This window comes from Athene noctua, chromosome 1 (genome assembly GCF_965140245.1).
Source record: "Athene noctua chromosome 1, bAthNoc1.hap1.1, whole genome shotgun sequence".
NCBI classification, from domain to species: Eukaryota; Metazoa; Chordata; class Aves; order Strigiformes; family Strigidae; genus Athene; species Athene noctua.
The window spans coordinates 249,926,677-249,942,708 of NC_134037.1; the positions used below are offsets into that span (position 1 = coordinate 249,926,677).

The following is a 16,032-nucleotide window of genomic DNA, read 5'->3' on the forward strand; positions in this document are numbered from 1 at the left end:
TTTAAAGCACACTAGAATACTCAGAAATAACATATATGGGAGAAGGGAAAAAGGCCATTTCAGGTGAGATCTGACATCCCGTTTTTATGGAGTTCTACTTTGTTGTTGCGTAACAATGAAGAGTAAGCCTCTTGGGCTACTCCTGACACACCCCACCCCCACCCCTATCTTTTTTTTAAATCACTTGCTAATAAAAAGACAGGAAAATTCAGTAAAATTACTTTGCCTCTCATGTTGTAATACATGCCCGTTTAATACATAAAATACTATCATCAGAGTGACAACCTCATTCACATATAGGGAAATAACACCAGTCAATAACAGCCTACATCAGCATTTCGTTGTTACAACCTCTGCATTAGAGAGAGGAATATGTCAGGAAAAGTAAAAATCATGAGTTTTCCAGAGAAAATATTAGGCAGCTTTGTCAGATGTACTGGTAGTTACAGTTTTCTCATTCAACATGCTTCCTCAATCTCTTTTCTTTTGAGTAAAACATACTGGCTTTTTTAAGAGACATTAAGTACTGGATATGGTAGCTGGTACAAAGCTCTACCCTATATTCTAAAGGCAATTTGGTTCTTCAGTTAGTGTTGGTTTTATCATTTCACGTCAACCAAGATTTCTCATGCTGTACAGATGTCTTCCTCTTCTGATGACATCTAAATTTAGAGGGTGTGGATAACTACAGTTAGCAATAACGAGCGGTGATGACAAGGGGCAAGAAGCACACCTTTACTCTTCAACAGGAAGGAACTGTGGATGCTGATATGGTAAATAAAATTGATGGTCCCACTTTATCTCTGAATAAACCTCCAGAAGAGGAGGTGCTAGACAGATCATAGCCTGATCTCCAATAACTATTTTGTTAATGATCCTAGGTGAAAAACACTTCTTTTGCTGCTAACTTGCACATTAGCATAGGGAAGACTGAAAGCTTCCTTGGAAGCATATTATATCTGGCTTTATGAAACCAATACTTTTTATTTTTAACTAAGTGTTGAAAATACTACAAAAAGAATTGCCAAGCGAGCCCAGAACACCTGGACCAGATATCCTGCTTTGCTATAATACAGTCTATTGAGAGCTACCTGCAGAACCACTGCAATTATAAACGCAAGAGAGTGATACTAGCAAATAAAACTGGTGTCTTGTCAATGCCCCAGCACTGGTTTTCTACTCCCAGGTGCAAGGTGTGATGTTAGGTTTAAATTTAAATGATCTGAGTGACTAAACCTAGTTATGAACTCATGAGTAAAAGACAAACTGATAGAAGCATTGAGCCCTGGACCTTTAACTAAGAAAACACACAACTGCACTGCATTTCAGAGGGTTGAGGCATTTCAGTGCTGAATAGTAGTAACTCTGGGACTGCTAAAATGCAAATAGTGTATCACTTCAGCCATCACAAATTGCGTGACATTAAAAAAACACCTTTCACAATTTCTGTTTTACAGAAGGTCAAAATTAATGAATCCTGTCAAGATTTTTTAAACTGACATCTTCAGACACTTTCAAGGTATGTCATTACATATTTCACAATTCATAAGTCAAAACTTGGAAATGAAAATAGTGTGCCTTTATTGATAGTCTGCCACAAATTATTGTATAAACTTAGAATTAGCCAAAAATGTATCTGCTACGTGGGAAGATCCTGAACATTGAAAGCATATCTGCAAAAAGTGGATGCTTTCTCATAGTAGATAACAGACATTCTGTTACCAGCTCTCACTATAGTGCCATATGCAATTAAAGTGTTGTTTTACACAGACTGTATGAGGGTCAGTCACTGTCTCTTCATTATTGCAAACACACAGAGATGTATACTTTAATGTTAAGCCTTCACTGACATCAGTGGGACGACTCTGTCTCTTAGGTGAGCTTGTACAGAATGTTTGCAGGACTGGAGTTTATGACTACAAAAGCAGTGACAAGGGGGACAAGAACAGACATACTACAACAGGAATTCCAACAATTCAATGCATCCATCTTACTGAAGGAAATCAGTATCTTTACATACTATTGAATGTTAAAAACAAACAAAGATGTTTAAGCACAAAGTATATATTTATACCAAATAAAACAACTGAAAAAGTATTACATAAAGAAAAATAATGTAACAGAACGTACTTAAGTACCTAACTTACAGTCATGCTCATATCTAAAAGTAACATTGGTAACTAATATATATAATTTTGACAAGGGTGCATTTAAGAGTTCTCTAACGTACAACATTCTAAATGTGGAGAGTATTTTTTCCAAGATACAGAAAACAAATTATTTTACACAGGCACACCTGTTAATTTGTATAAAAAACATGCTTGTAAGTGAAAATGTCACTTTAGTACTAATTTACCAGATGTGTGAAAGCTATGTAGTGTTAATCATGTTGAAATCGTCTCTTCTCCTTTTGCATTGGTGAGCGCCAACACTGAATGGTACAATATTTGATCCATATGGTTTACTGACACTGCAACCTCTTTTCAAGCAGTAGCCCTGCCCAGGTGTTGAACAGCACAGTATTGTACAGCCCCATCTGTCTGCATGTAGTGTATTTATAACTAAAAGCTATTACAATTATTACAATGATTTCTGTTTCAATATATACATCAGTATAAAATACTACCCAAAACACTTTTGCATTTCAAACAATTTTAACCACTTCATCAAAAAATGCATTTGCAGAATTAAAAAAAAAAAAATATCCAAATTAATGTTGATTGCCAACAGTACAGCATCTCTATGGTATGTTTCCTAATAAATGAGAGAACGGAAATGTATTAAAATCAATTAAAATAAGTATCACAAAACATAATTAATGTTAGAGCAGTTCAAGGATTCCCAGTTTGTCAGTATCTACCCTAAGCAGTGCTACCCAAATACAGTATAAGCCATTTAGTGTTTCTACAATGAGAAGAAAACATTCAAATATTAAAGCTGTGACAAACACACAAAAGCAAGGAAAGAAAATCTGATCTGTACTCATCCCTGTTGTAGAAAGGTACAGCATGTCAGGAGTTTGCACTCAGTGCATCGTATGTGCTATTATACCTGGGTACAACTGTGGAAGACAACTGAAATGGAATCAACTCTGAATTTCCTTGCTGTTGTGGTTTTATGTCAGACCATTCAAGTTATAACAACTTAGTGTATTTTTTTTCCTGAAGGGAGGAAGAGAGAAGAATTGTAAAAATGCTACTAAAATCCCTATCTTGGACACAATATACTGCTTTAGGAGCTACTGTGTCATTGCACAATATAAGTGGCCTATTAATCACTGAATTATTGGTGTAGCAGAATATATTTGTCATTGTGGATGTCTTTTGAAAATTGTTATTTTAAAACCTGCCTGTATCCCATAACAAGCCACAAACAATTTTGTGTATTTCAAACACTAATATCCTTAGGTAAAGTAGTAAATGTCCATTTACAGTGGTAAATTTCAAATCTCTGCCTCTGAGGCTTCAGTTTTTAAAAAATGAGACTTGGTTTAGAGTTTTCATTCTTTACATTATCCTAAACCAGAACTATTTCTGAAGCTTAAAAAACCCCAAATGATAATAATAATGTTTTTTTATTTTGTTTTGTTTTGCTTTGCTGATTCATTCCTAACTTGAATTTGTTTTTTTTTTTTTAAATTTAAAAAAAAAATCAAAACAAAAAAACCCAAAAAAATCTCTCCCCAGGAGAAGTCCCTGCTAGCTGAGATTTTTTTCAAACCCAAGTTTCACGCTTACAGTATCATTATAGTCATGTTATACACCCTTGAAAATAAAGGCTCATGCTGAGAATGGTGACAGGCCCTTAATTATAGAGGTGTTAACTGGTGACACTATTTTTCATCAGAAAAAAAAAAAAACAAAAGCCCCACAAAACTTCATAGCTTATACTGAAAGTTTGATTCATGCTCATTTTGTTCATTTAAAAATACTCTTTGGAAACTGTGTCAACTCCTGCAGACAACTTAGTGATACATCTTTTCCTGTTAAAATAAAGATAATTCATATTCACCTCTACCCCATGCTAAGCTCTACTACTAATATACACTTCATTACCTGCTCATGTCACCGTCTAACACATATCTTTACATTCTTCTACATATAGTGTCCAGGGCTTATTTTTCACCAAACAGAATTTGATAATTATTAGACGTAGGAGTTTTTGTTGAAGATTTTTTTTTTTTTGGTGTTCTAGCCTTTTCATTGCAACTTAAGAGTGATAGTAATAGTTCTTTTTTTCCATGCTAACTTAAGAGAAACTTTTAATAAAGTTTTTTCCCATTAAGGATTTTTACATCTAAACTTGCTTAGATATCAAAACTGAAAACCAGAAGAGAGATTAGATGCATCTGTAATTTTAAAATGGTTTCTGCTACTTTAAAATGCATTTAAAAATTGTACATACAACACTTAGAATTCTAACTTTTACACTGCTGCAATCAGATTCTAATTCAAAATCTTGCAAATAAACATGAAAAATAAGCCACTGGTCATGAATTCTAATGATTACATTCAAAGCTAGCCTTTAAAAAAAATAAAAAAGTTACAGGCACAACATACTGGTTTATGTACTCACTAGCTTATCAGGCTACAATAGGCATGTTTTAAGTATAAAAAAGCAGACAATTCAGATTTAAATAAGACTATGTGAAATCAGAAAAAACCCTTAGATTTCACTATTTTAAAAAAAAGAACACCTATAATTACTTCCCATCCTACAGCTACAGTTAAACCAACTAACAAAAATAATAAAACTATTTTTGACAAACAAAAGTTAGGCTAGAATATGTGGCAACAATCAAAGTTCATATATGCTTCTATGTAAAATGACTCATGATTTACTATAACATAAAATATGAACAAGAGCACTTTGTGACTAATGAAAGAGCTACTAGTAGAAACACTTAATGCCAAACAGTCTTCAGCCCTCCTTTAAGTCATATCTCCAAATCAGTATTGACTTCTTTTGACCAGATACATCATTTTTGGCTTGTCACCCCAGTATGTCATGTTTTACCACTTGCCACAGGCAACAGGAGACAACTAGCTGAGCAAACTACAAGCAGTGACATGCAGAAATTAACTTTCAAATCTGAGTACTTAGATAAAATGATAATGCAAGCGCACACTAGGACAAAAGGAATGGCATTCGTCATCCAAATAGGCTCATCATCCCTCCCCACCCCCCTTGAACAGTAGTTGCAACAGCAATAGAAAAAGATCAAGAAGATGTCTGTTCTTCAGAGTCAACTGTGGAAAAAAGTCAGCAATATATAACAGCAGCGATGGACAAGGAAGAGCAAAACGAAAGAATCTTGTTGATTATTTGTTCATTTACTTTTTCTGAACACAAGCCAAAGTGTGCCACACTGGCTTGTTCTGAACTTCAGATACAGATGTCCTATTCTCCTTAGATCCTTCACAGATTTAGAATTCAGTCTCCCTGAGGCCCCTATAACCAAGTAAGAAAACTCTCTTTATCTAGCTTGGTGGCTGCCAAGACAGATTCCATGTCATTAAGGATGTCAGAGCTTAAAGCCTCTTGCAGACTTGGCATCAGTTCTTCTCCTTCTATATTCATCCCATCTCCTTCCAGTGTCCCAAGGTCCACATTTGTCCCTGGAATGGCTTCAAGGTAGTCTGGGAAACGGTTCTGATGGGACGGTATGTTACTTTGGCTGATACTGTCACCTAGTTATAACAGAAAGCAAGAAGGATATTAAATATACTGGAAGTACCAAACCCACAATTTATCAGGACAAGTGGTTAAAGGTTAATCCTCTATCTCTTGCATCACACAAGCAATATGATTCATAGAAATCCATCACAAAAACCAAAGATGACTGCATGTAGATGTACAAAGAACAGGCCTTTGTTTCAACATTTTCACCTACTGACCCAATTCTCTGCAGATCTTTGATGTCATTTAGCATATTTTAACTTGTATGCTTAAAGGAAAAGGACAGATACTGTTTTGGAGCAGTATTAGCAACACTGGATGAGGTACTATTCTTAGCTCTGAACAAACTATATTCCTTAAAAAAGCAAATGGACACTCAAATTCCATGTAACAACAGGATTGATACTATTTATGAGCAATCCTCCATCCTCCCAATACAGAGCTGATTACGTTTTTTCACAAATCTAACTATAATATTTCTATTACAGAAACAGAAGGAGGTAGAAAAACATCGTGAAAAGTATCAGAGCTTCTCAGACTTGTTTTCATTGCAAATGGACACAAGTATATTTGGAAAACATGCATTAAGGATGTACACGAAAACAGACCTGTATCCATCTCATCAACACTGTTCAGGAAGTCATCGGGGGTTCTGGGTACACTATAACTGCTCATGCTAAGTCCACTATCTGTGCTTTCATCTCTGGAGTGATATGTTCCACTGTAACAGAAGAAAGGGAACAAAAAATGAGGGTAGAGTACTGAAGAAATTAAAATAAAAGCTTGATTTTGAACCAAATCAAGGTCTTTGAAGACATGTCATGAGAAGTGATCTATTCTAATTAAAAACTGAAGCTTTTCAGACAAAAGGGTTTTATTTTATGCAGACCTTTTGCAATTAAAGCCATTTTATTTAGATACAATTTAACTTGATGAGAGTATACTTCAGCAGCTTTTAAAAAACTGCCTACCTGTGTTCTGCGTAGTTTTAAACTTTTCACACCCACCCACAGCTAAAAACCATTGGAAGCATCTCACAGATAGTCCATAATGATTATAAAAATAAGAATTATGGCATACCCTTTCACACCTCTATATGGATAAAAAAAAAAATCTAACTATTAATGTCCCCATGTTTAATCAACCACTGAAGTGTATTTCTAGGTCACTGCTGTTATAAATCGGAGCTGTAGTTGGAATTCCTTTAGCGATTCTTTAATTGGTTCCCACTGTTGCATTACTACTAGTTCAGTCATATATGTTATGGCAAGAGAGCACTCTAATATAAATCAAATACTGTACAGAAGCCATCGTGTAAACAAACCCTGTTCAGAACGATCTTGTTGACAGAACAGTTAACAGAACAGTGATGGCATGGGGCCTTACATACATTCACTTTCTTACTGCCATCTTACTGCCAGCGGAGTGAGCAAGACCAAGAAAGCTGCAGTGGGAAATCTGGGATGGGGCAGGGGGAGAAGTAGGCCAGTATATTGAGTTTACACAGCAAGGTTTTTGTAGCAAGGGGGCTGCTTGGATGGCCTCTGTGAGGAGACACCAGGAGCTGACCCCACGTCAGACACAGCTGGTTCCAGCTGGCTCCAAAATGGTCCTGCTGCTGCCCAAGACTGAGCCCATCAGCGACAGTGGTGGTACCTCTGTGATAATGTATTTAAGAAAGGGTAAAAAAACACTGTGCAGCAGCTGGGAAAGAGGAGTGAGAAAATGTGGAACAGTCCTGCAGACAGTGAAATGCAGACAGGTCGGTGAAGAAGGAGGGGGAGGAGGTGCTGGTGCTTCAGGTCCCAGAGCAGAGATTCCCCTGCAGCCCGTGGGGAAGATCATGGTGACAGAGGTTGTCTCCCTTCAGCCCACAGAGGACCATGGTGGAGCAGATCTCCATGCTGAAGCCTGTGGAGGACGCCACACTGCAGCAGGTGGAGATGCCTGAAGGAAGCTGCAGCCCATGGAGAGCCCGTGCTGGAGCAGGCTCCTGGCAGGAGCTGTGACTCATGGAGAGGAGCCCAAGCAGGAGCAGGTTTCCTGGCAGGAACTGTTGCCTGCATAAGCAGCTGTAAAAAGATACCATTACCTCCCTCCCCCTGCATCTCCTAATATTCAAGCTCACAAAATATTTTCAAAATCTGTATTTTTTCAGGTTCTGGTAGCACCCACTGAGAATCCTTACTGATTTTCCAGCTTGAATACTAAATGAACATCAACTTGACTTATGGCTCAAATTAGCATTTGAAGACATGCTAATTCTGCTCATAATGTGCTCATGAAATGTATAGCAAATGCCTTTTTGTCAAGTATGAAGAACCAAACAGATGATGGTTGAACAGCTATTCAACATCAGATGAAAGTAGAATGGCATCAGCCATGAATATATATAAATTAGATTTTACAAAGACATCTTTGCCATACAAGAAAGAAACCCAACATTTCTTCATAGTTAAGTAATATTTTTTTTTTGATTTATTTAAAAACAGTATCACCACACATTTGACAACAGTCCTAATAATTAAGCTATTTAAAAATTCTGTGAAAAAAAATGTTGCTTTACATTGTGGGATAAAATTCTAAAAACAGAACAGAGACTACACTGAACTAAATCACTCTAGCTGAGAAAGCTTTTTGGCTGCTGCTCTCACACTTGGAATGTCCAGCCCTTTTCTTCAAATCACTCCTTAATACATTTCCTCTTTCTTCAACAAGGATTTCTTCATTTAGTAGTCACACCACCCAAAATTACTGCATGCAACTAAACTGCATTACTCAAAATAAAGTGGATGCTTCTTCAACTAATACCTGTTAAATTATATGTATACAAAAGAAGTCCCAATTTAGGAGTTAAGAGAATCACCATCACTACCAATATAAATCTAACAAACAAAGATATATAAACATAGTAGCAAACCAAAAGGTGAAATAAAGTCTGCATTGCTGGATGTCCCATTCAGAAAATAAAATACACCACAATGACAGTAAGTACCAAAGACAGCAGGCAGATCAGCTACATAAATGAAAACATTAGTGTACATTTTCTCAAATCGCTCCAATGTAGCAATTATCTTCTGAGATTTTTTGGATATTCTGATTATGTAGGCAGTGTAAAATATTCAACAGCCTAAACTCTGGATATCCAACTTTTGTACCTGAAGTTATGAGGACTCTCTCATCAGGAACTTTATATATAGCCTATCAAGATAGAAGAGTTTCTCTAAGTCTGAACTTTAACATAAGGGACATCAAGGACAACTTTAGGGCAAAACTATTGGACTGATGTATCTAATTCAGAGATAGCAACAGATATCCACAAATGTCTTTTTAAAAAAATTATTTCCTTTACCCATATGCCAGAATTAAGTGTGGTGATGTACATAAAATTACCTAGAAGAGGTAAATGTTCAGACCAAAATGCAAATTAAGATATTAAGAACTCGGGTCAGGTACTTATTTTCAGTATTTCACGTGGGGTAAGGCCTAGAAAAAAAAGCCCAGTTAAAACATATTTGGAACTAGGCAAGTAGTATCTTTTTGCACTTTATAGTAACTAGTCCTTGCTAATTATCAACCTGTCAAAAAATTACAAACATGAACTTGCCCTTTCCAGCTTTTTTCCTATTTCTAATTAAAGGTAAATATTCATCATTTTATATTTCATGTGTGTAGAATCACAACAGATAAATTGCAATAGTTCACTGCCATGGCCATTTGAAACCTGAACACACGTGCATTTCAGGTCAGAAAACAGGTTTTGAAGATATGAGGATTCTACATCATTTCAAAATATACCTGGGATCAATGTATGATGGTAACAGCCTTCCAAAAACTCAATCTAGTATGTCACTATAACACATTAAGGCCATCATTTATCTATAGAGGCTTCTTACAGGACAGCAGATTAGTTTTAAGGTTTCTTGTCCTTTTTATTCCTTAGAACAGGGCCAGCACAGTTAAGGCTCATACCAGATCCCAGGATGAATTCCATAGAGGACAACCCCTCCTCTAACAAAATATTAAGTTTTCTAATCAGATTTGTCTGTGTATGAGATAAGTCTTCCTGAAGGGCTTACCCCAAACTTGGAAATACCACTTAGTTCCTTAGGGAGTTTAATAACAAAACATCACTACTTTCTTCTTCACGTGCAAGGCCTTTTTTTTCACTTGGTTTTCTCCAATGTATACAAAGCACTGTGTACCTTGAGAAACTTTTCTCCCACTCTCACAGTAGCACTCACAACACGAGCACAGACAATACTTCATGCAGTAGCAGAAAAAGCTTAAGAACAACTAATGTTATTTACATAACCTAAACTATATGAACGACAGCAGATTCCACTGGCAAGATGAAGGGTATGTTCTTGCACCATTGCTACTGAACTTTACTAATTTTGAGAATGAGAGTGAGGATAGAGTGTATGAAATGATGGAGAAGTCTCCTGGAAAGGCAGAAAATGAAACAAACTTAAACTAAGCTGATGGAATATCAACAGTTGGAAAAATTACATACAATGACAGTACATCTTTAGGGATGAAGAACCTAAGTGTGAGAGATCAGCAACATTAAGTTATTGAAAAGAATATGGGAAAGGATTTATAATTGCAGCAGAGGTTTACAAAGATTTTAAGTTTTCAGTATCTGAAATTACGGCAAATATTTAAGCTTGCCTTAATCCAAAATCATGCCAGTTCTAACATTATGTGGACTTCTTACCTTGTGAGAAGGTTTGAAACTGTATCGGTGGCAAAAAATATGGAAGTTAAGACTTAGACTGACAGAATCAAGATTAATTGCATGAGGTTTTCCATGAGTATAATAATGTACCATTAAAGATGAGCGTGCTTCATGAGCACTTACAGTAAGCATCCTAAAGTTAAGCTAACATTTCAAGAAAATGCAGAAAAGTAGTGATGAACTCTGACAGAATACATTATTTTTCACTTTTATGGTAGGGGATACTGAGTTGCTATCAGTTTAGATTGCTGACAAAATATATTCCAATGAAAAACTACAAAATTAACTACGCCAACTTAAGATCAACTACTCGATACTGCTGAAATGTTAGTAGATTTTTACTCCATTGATTCAAAGTTCATGTGGCTTGGAGATTTGACTGTTTTACCACTGTCGTATTTTCTTTCTAACATGCTAAGCAAAAATTAGATATGACTTATCTCAAGCTGCAGCAGCTTATACAAAGTTGTAAGGGTTAGTATGAAGCATATGCAAGTTGTAATTAAAACAGTACCTCCAACAAAACAAACACTCCAACTCAGAGAGATTAGGGAAAAATTAAGAAAAAGACTAGTCTATACTGTAAAATTCTAAATCTTGATTTAAAAGACCCACTTCAAAATAATACATCATTTAAAATTAAACGTGCCACTATTTGCAGACCTAACATTAACAGAGTAAAAACGGCTAAATTAAATACCTGAACTGGAGGGGAGGGGTGAATAGAGAAACCTTAAAATGAACCTCAAGGTGTAGTCCTAAATGTGCCTCACAGTTCATTTGATCTCACAGCAAGTTATTCACAAATTCTTCTGAGTCAGTAATTTGAAATGACTGTTAGTCAACAGATTATGCAGAGGCAAACATGTTATGACTTTGAATAAAAAAACCTTCCTACAAGTCTGAACAGACTACTTCCTCCCACAGGAGACAGCTTTTAATCTTCAACTTTTACTGGACTTGCCATTTAAGGAAAGATTCATTTACAGCTGTGGCTTTTGGCACAGACAGATGTTCAAAATAAACTATTACATGTACCAAACAGAATTTTAAATTTATTTTTTTCCCCTCTAGTAGCTACTTCTACAAACCTGTTAAGAAACGGATCAGAACTATTTGTAGTCATTGTTCTCAGTTCCTGAGACATTCCAGGAGATGACACGGGATTTTGAGATCCACCGTCTTGTTCCATTGTTGGAAGCTGGCTACGGAGAGCCAATTCCTAGAACAGGGCGAGGGGGAAGAAGAAAGATCATGTTAGGCATTTGAATGCACTTTGCAGATACATAAAACACATAACATTATAGATAACTGATGCTTTTACTATTTCCAGTTACAAGATTTAAACGAAAAGTTTCTGAACACAAAGCAAGAATTTGCTATGACAATGAAAGTTCCATCAGTCAATCCCACTATTACAGAGACTTCACTGTAAATGTGTTTATGGATATAAATATCTGTATGGTTACATAAACATTTTCTAGTTCACTTCAATACACTTTTGCTAAGTCTGTTCTTAAGATCAAAACCCCTAAGATATGTCTGTCTATCTCTGTTGATTAGCACTTTTCCCCCATTTCTTTTAAGTTCTGATTTAGCCCCTGATTTCCTTTTTACCTTGCTTGTTTCATTCAACAAAGTTTAAAGTCTTTCACTACAAGTTGCCATTCACTCCTCCTGTTTGAGGCATGCCTTCTGAAATTTCTGATTGATCAAACCAGCGATTTGTCCCATATGCAAATTTTAAAGCTCTTCAAATCCCTATCAATTTTTTAGTAAAACTGATACTGCTCTTCTGAAGTTACAAACCTAGATTACGTAAATATTTTTATTTACGTACATGTGACTGTATACCAACTTGAATCAACCCATCCATAAAGCTCGTCATTACTACTTAATGAAACTAAGTTTTAACATAAAATACACAAAATTAAAGGTGAATGGAGATAACCAGCACTTTATGTAATTTCCAGTGCCCCTCTCTCCATTTTTAAACAGGTAATCTGTGAGTTACTGGTGAAAAATGCAGTCATTTTCTTCAAGCAACTCTCCTAAAACATCATCAGTGGCTCTGCAAGTCTGTGCTTTGTTAATGTAGAGACTGGTAAAGAAATCTACTACCTTGTCACCATTATTAGTATGTGATTTCCAGGCTGTGCCTGGGAAGCGAATCTCAGGCAAAACCAATCTTGTCAGCCTTGACAATACCCACTATTTCCCACTTGTAAAATGAGAGGTCTTCACTTATTCTCAATTATGAGCCTAAGGACTACTGTAGACTTTTAATATATAAAAATAGTATTTTCCTAATTCTTCTTCAAAGTGATTTATTTTAAAAAAAGTTTAAGGTTATTTGATTTTCCAGCAGATTGTGCCAAATATTGAATGTTTCCCTGCTTTTTTTCCTTTTCTAACCTTCATACACTTTACTCCCATTCCTGTGGATTATTCCACATATTTCTTTAATGCCAAGTTTTATGTCTTGTCCTATAAGTTTTTCTCACTCCAGCTGATTAGACCTTTGCAGAAAGTGTACAAACATACCACTGTTTTTTATGTTCATCACACCCAATTGCCTGCTCCAAGTAAATCCAGTCCTCTGCTGACCACCGCTTACTTGGCCACTGTTCTAATCAATAGTAGTAATACTCCTTCTCCTCATTTTCAGATCACAGGATGGTAGGCACTTTTTAATAATTTCTGTAGGCTTATCCATATGCTTTTCATTTGCTTATGTAATAAAACCAAGTGCAAAGACTATATAATGAGGTCTTACTTCACAGCTAAGTTTATAAACTTCTATCAGTCACATCAGCCTTGATACATGAAGGCTGATACACAGGAAGACTCAATTCATTTAAGAAAATAATAATAATAATAATAAAGAATAAAGTTTTCTTTCCTAGAATGCTTCCCCAATGGGGATCTGAAGAAGGTAGAAAGTCTTGGAACAGCCATCCCAGAGATGGCTCAAGAACTTCTCGCTCACATCATGATCTTTATGCCCTTCCTCTGGAGACAAGCATTCTTCCACATGTCACCTGAGCCTTCCCTTCTCTGAGAAACTGCCTTCATGTGATGTAGGTACTTTGAACTAATTCTATCTTGCTATTTGTCCAATTAAAAAGGAGGAAGAGAAAATAAATAAATAAAAAATATCACTTCACCTTGCACCATTACTTCTAGAATCTTTTCAGCCTTGGGTTCATACCTGGAATACAGCACACATTCCTTCTCCACTCTGATAGCAGATGTGTCAATCAGTGAGTGCTTTGCTCTTATGTAGCTACAACCTGGCTGTGGCAAGAATGCTCTGTCCTTTTCCCTTTCCCTCTTGCTTTGATCTGTGTGTTGCATTTTTATTTTCTTGGGCTGCAGCCCCTGACTAGAATCAAGAGGAGGGACCAAAAGTGCCAGCAGTCTGCAGAAGCAGCTTAATCACACACCAGTGCCCCAAACTGTGATAACAAAGCAAAACTATTATAGAGTAATTTTTGTATATAAAGCACTAAAATGACATTTTATCTCATTGTGTGGTAGGCCTGGTCTTTTCCATTCAGCAGTGCCTCCTAATGCAATAGTTTGGAAAAAAAAAAAAAAAAAAAGAAGAAAGATTTGAGAGAAGAAAAATCCACACATATCCCCTTTTCAAGAGCTACTGACATCAGAAAAGAAAAAACCCACAAACTTGTCTATTATACTTTAAAAAAACCCTCAGTACAAAAGAATAAGCAATCCAGAAAAATGGGAAAGTCACCTTTGTATTTTCTAAATCCTCAGAGGGTAGGAGAGATTCAAGTTTCATCAGTATATGAACTTAAATAGTATGGTAAAAATAAATGTAGCACAGATGCTAGCCAGCTAAAAGAGAAAAATCACATTTCACTGAAAGCACACTAAAAAGAGATGTATTAAACCAAGAGGGAGAACTGTAGTTTGTCTATTCTTTGGCACATACAACATAATGAAATAAGTATTTTTAATATCATCCCTACTTTTATCCTTGTTTCAACAACATTGCTAAAAGGGCAAAACTACAACTATTTTAAACTATTTATAAGTAGCATTACTGCTACTTATACAGGAGGCAGAACTACAGCACTTCCCCCTAGAAAGAATGTTATTACATTACTCATTCAAGTAATAAATATATGTCAGTCTGGGAGCACTGAAAGAGAAAGGAATTACCAAAAAAGACGAGCTATTCAGAAACAAATACAGAGTGATTTTTAATCATTCCATAAGACAAGATATGTTTTCTACAAGCCCTAAAGAGTGTATTAAGACTATTTTTCCTAAAAGGTGCATGTAATGGAAGCTAAAGTTGCTTGAAGAATGGTCTTTTCGTTTGTTCTTCCTTATAAAACTGATTTTCAATAAAAAAAGTTATGTGTTTCCTGTACTTAAAAAAATGTATGGGAGTGTACAAGCCTCTCCCAGCTCCAAACAGAGCAATGTGAACTCTAGGCTTTTAGTTCATGCCTTAAAATATATCCTTTATTAGAAGTATTTAAAGTCTGGAGGCAAAAATAAAACCATGACAAAATCCTGGCTTAGATTTCTATAACTTGATCTCATCCTATTTTTGTAAGTATGTAGAACTTTTTTAAGTACCTCTGGGAAAATAAAAGCTTAGCATTCCTATTGTTAACACAAAAGCTGAATTCTGGTTATTACATAAAGACCAAAATGATCTGTCATCTCCTTAAGCAAAATAATTTTTAAAATAAGGTCAGCATTGTGTTATTTATCTGGCTGACCTTACCCATTTTTTTTTTCATAATTGCATGCAGATTAAGTTTTACATCAAGTTCCAGGTCATTCACACCACACTGCTCAACTATCAAATGATCCACAGGCTTCACTGGGATGGGAAAGAAGTGTTAGAGGAAAGAGAAGACCATGACACTTACGGGCAGAGTTACAGCACCAGTTGTTTCTTCAAGGTAAGTATTTATGCACTTGTTTAAGTGCTACAGAGTTACAGTATATGTACAAAAGAAAGAGGAAAAACACGTGGACAGATGAAGACAAATGAATTCAGCAACAAGCACCTATGCAATTAGGGAAGAGTAAGGGGGAAATGTAAATTATTCAGTGTTCCAATTGTGAAAACCCGCAAATTAATTTAGAGAGGTGATACTGATAGAGTGATAATTAGTTTCATTGTATGAACTTGGCAAAGAACTTAATGCTATGCAGAGCATTGCAAGCACAGATAAAGCAGCATAAATCGGATTAGACATGTGTAAATAAAGTCTGGATTCTTGTCTGGTTTTGCAGTCCTTCTCTGTGCTGCTGCTTCATACTCCTCTCGGTACCTATCTGCCCTTGGCTCCAGCATTGCACCTGCCCAGCCGAGGCGTCTCAGAGCACCAGTGAGGCAGGTACGTGTCAGCAGGAGTCCGCAGACATGACGGCCGTGCAGGGCCAGATGGCCTCCCTCCACCTATTTTTGTTTGCTTCTAGCAAAAGCTATTATTCACGGCCATCTCCTACTCAGGTCAACATGACTCATATCTTCTGCTGACCAGTTGGTTTAGCAGTATTTTTGCAATTAAGTTTTGCAACTGCAAGCAGCACCAGTGATCCAGTAAATCCACTGCAGTGAG

The 16,032-nt window shown here is 36.2% G+C and overlaps 1 protein-coding gene across 8 annotated transcripts in view; it reads right to left on the bottom strand.

The window, feature by feature from the left end:
- Window positions 1-2,044: 2,044 nt before the first annotated feature.
- The window catches only part of YAP1 (Yes1 associated transcriptional regulator), a 96,995-nt gene continuing 83,007 nt past the window's right edge, over window positions 2,045-16,032 (bottom strand). For all 8 annotated transcript variants that reach the window (XM_074916651.1, XM_074916634.1, XM_074916642.1 and 5 more), the window contains 3 exons: window positions 11,512-11,642; window positions 6,288-6,400; window positions 2,045-5,690 (listed from right to left, as the gene is read on the bottom strand). In XM_074916651.1, coding sequence (XP_074772752.1) covers window positions 5,452-5,690; window positions 6,288-6,400; window positions 11,512-11,642 — 483 coding nt within the window. In that variant the 3' untranslated portion in view covers window positions 2,045-5,451. The remainder of the gene's footprint in view (window positions 5,691-6,287; window positions 6,401-11,511; window positions 11,643-16,032) is intronic.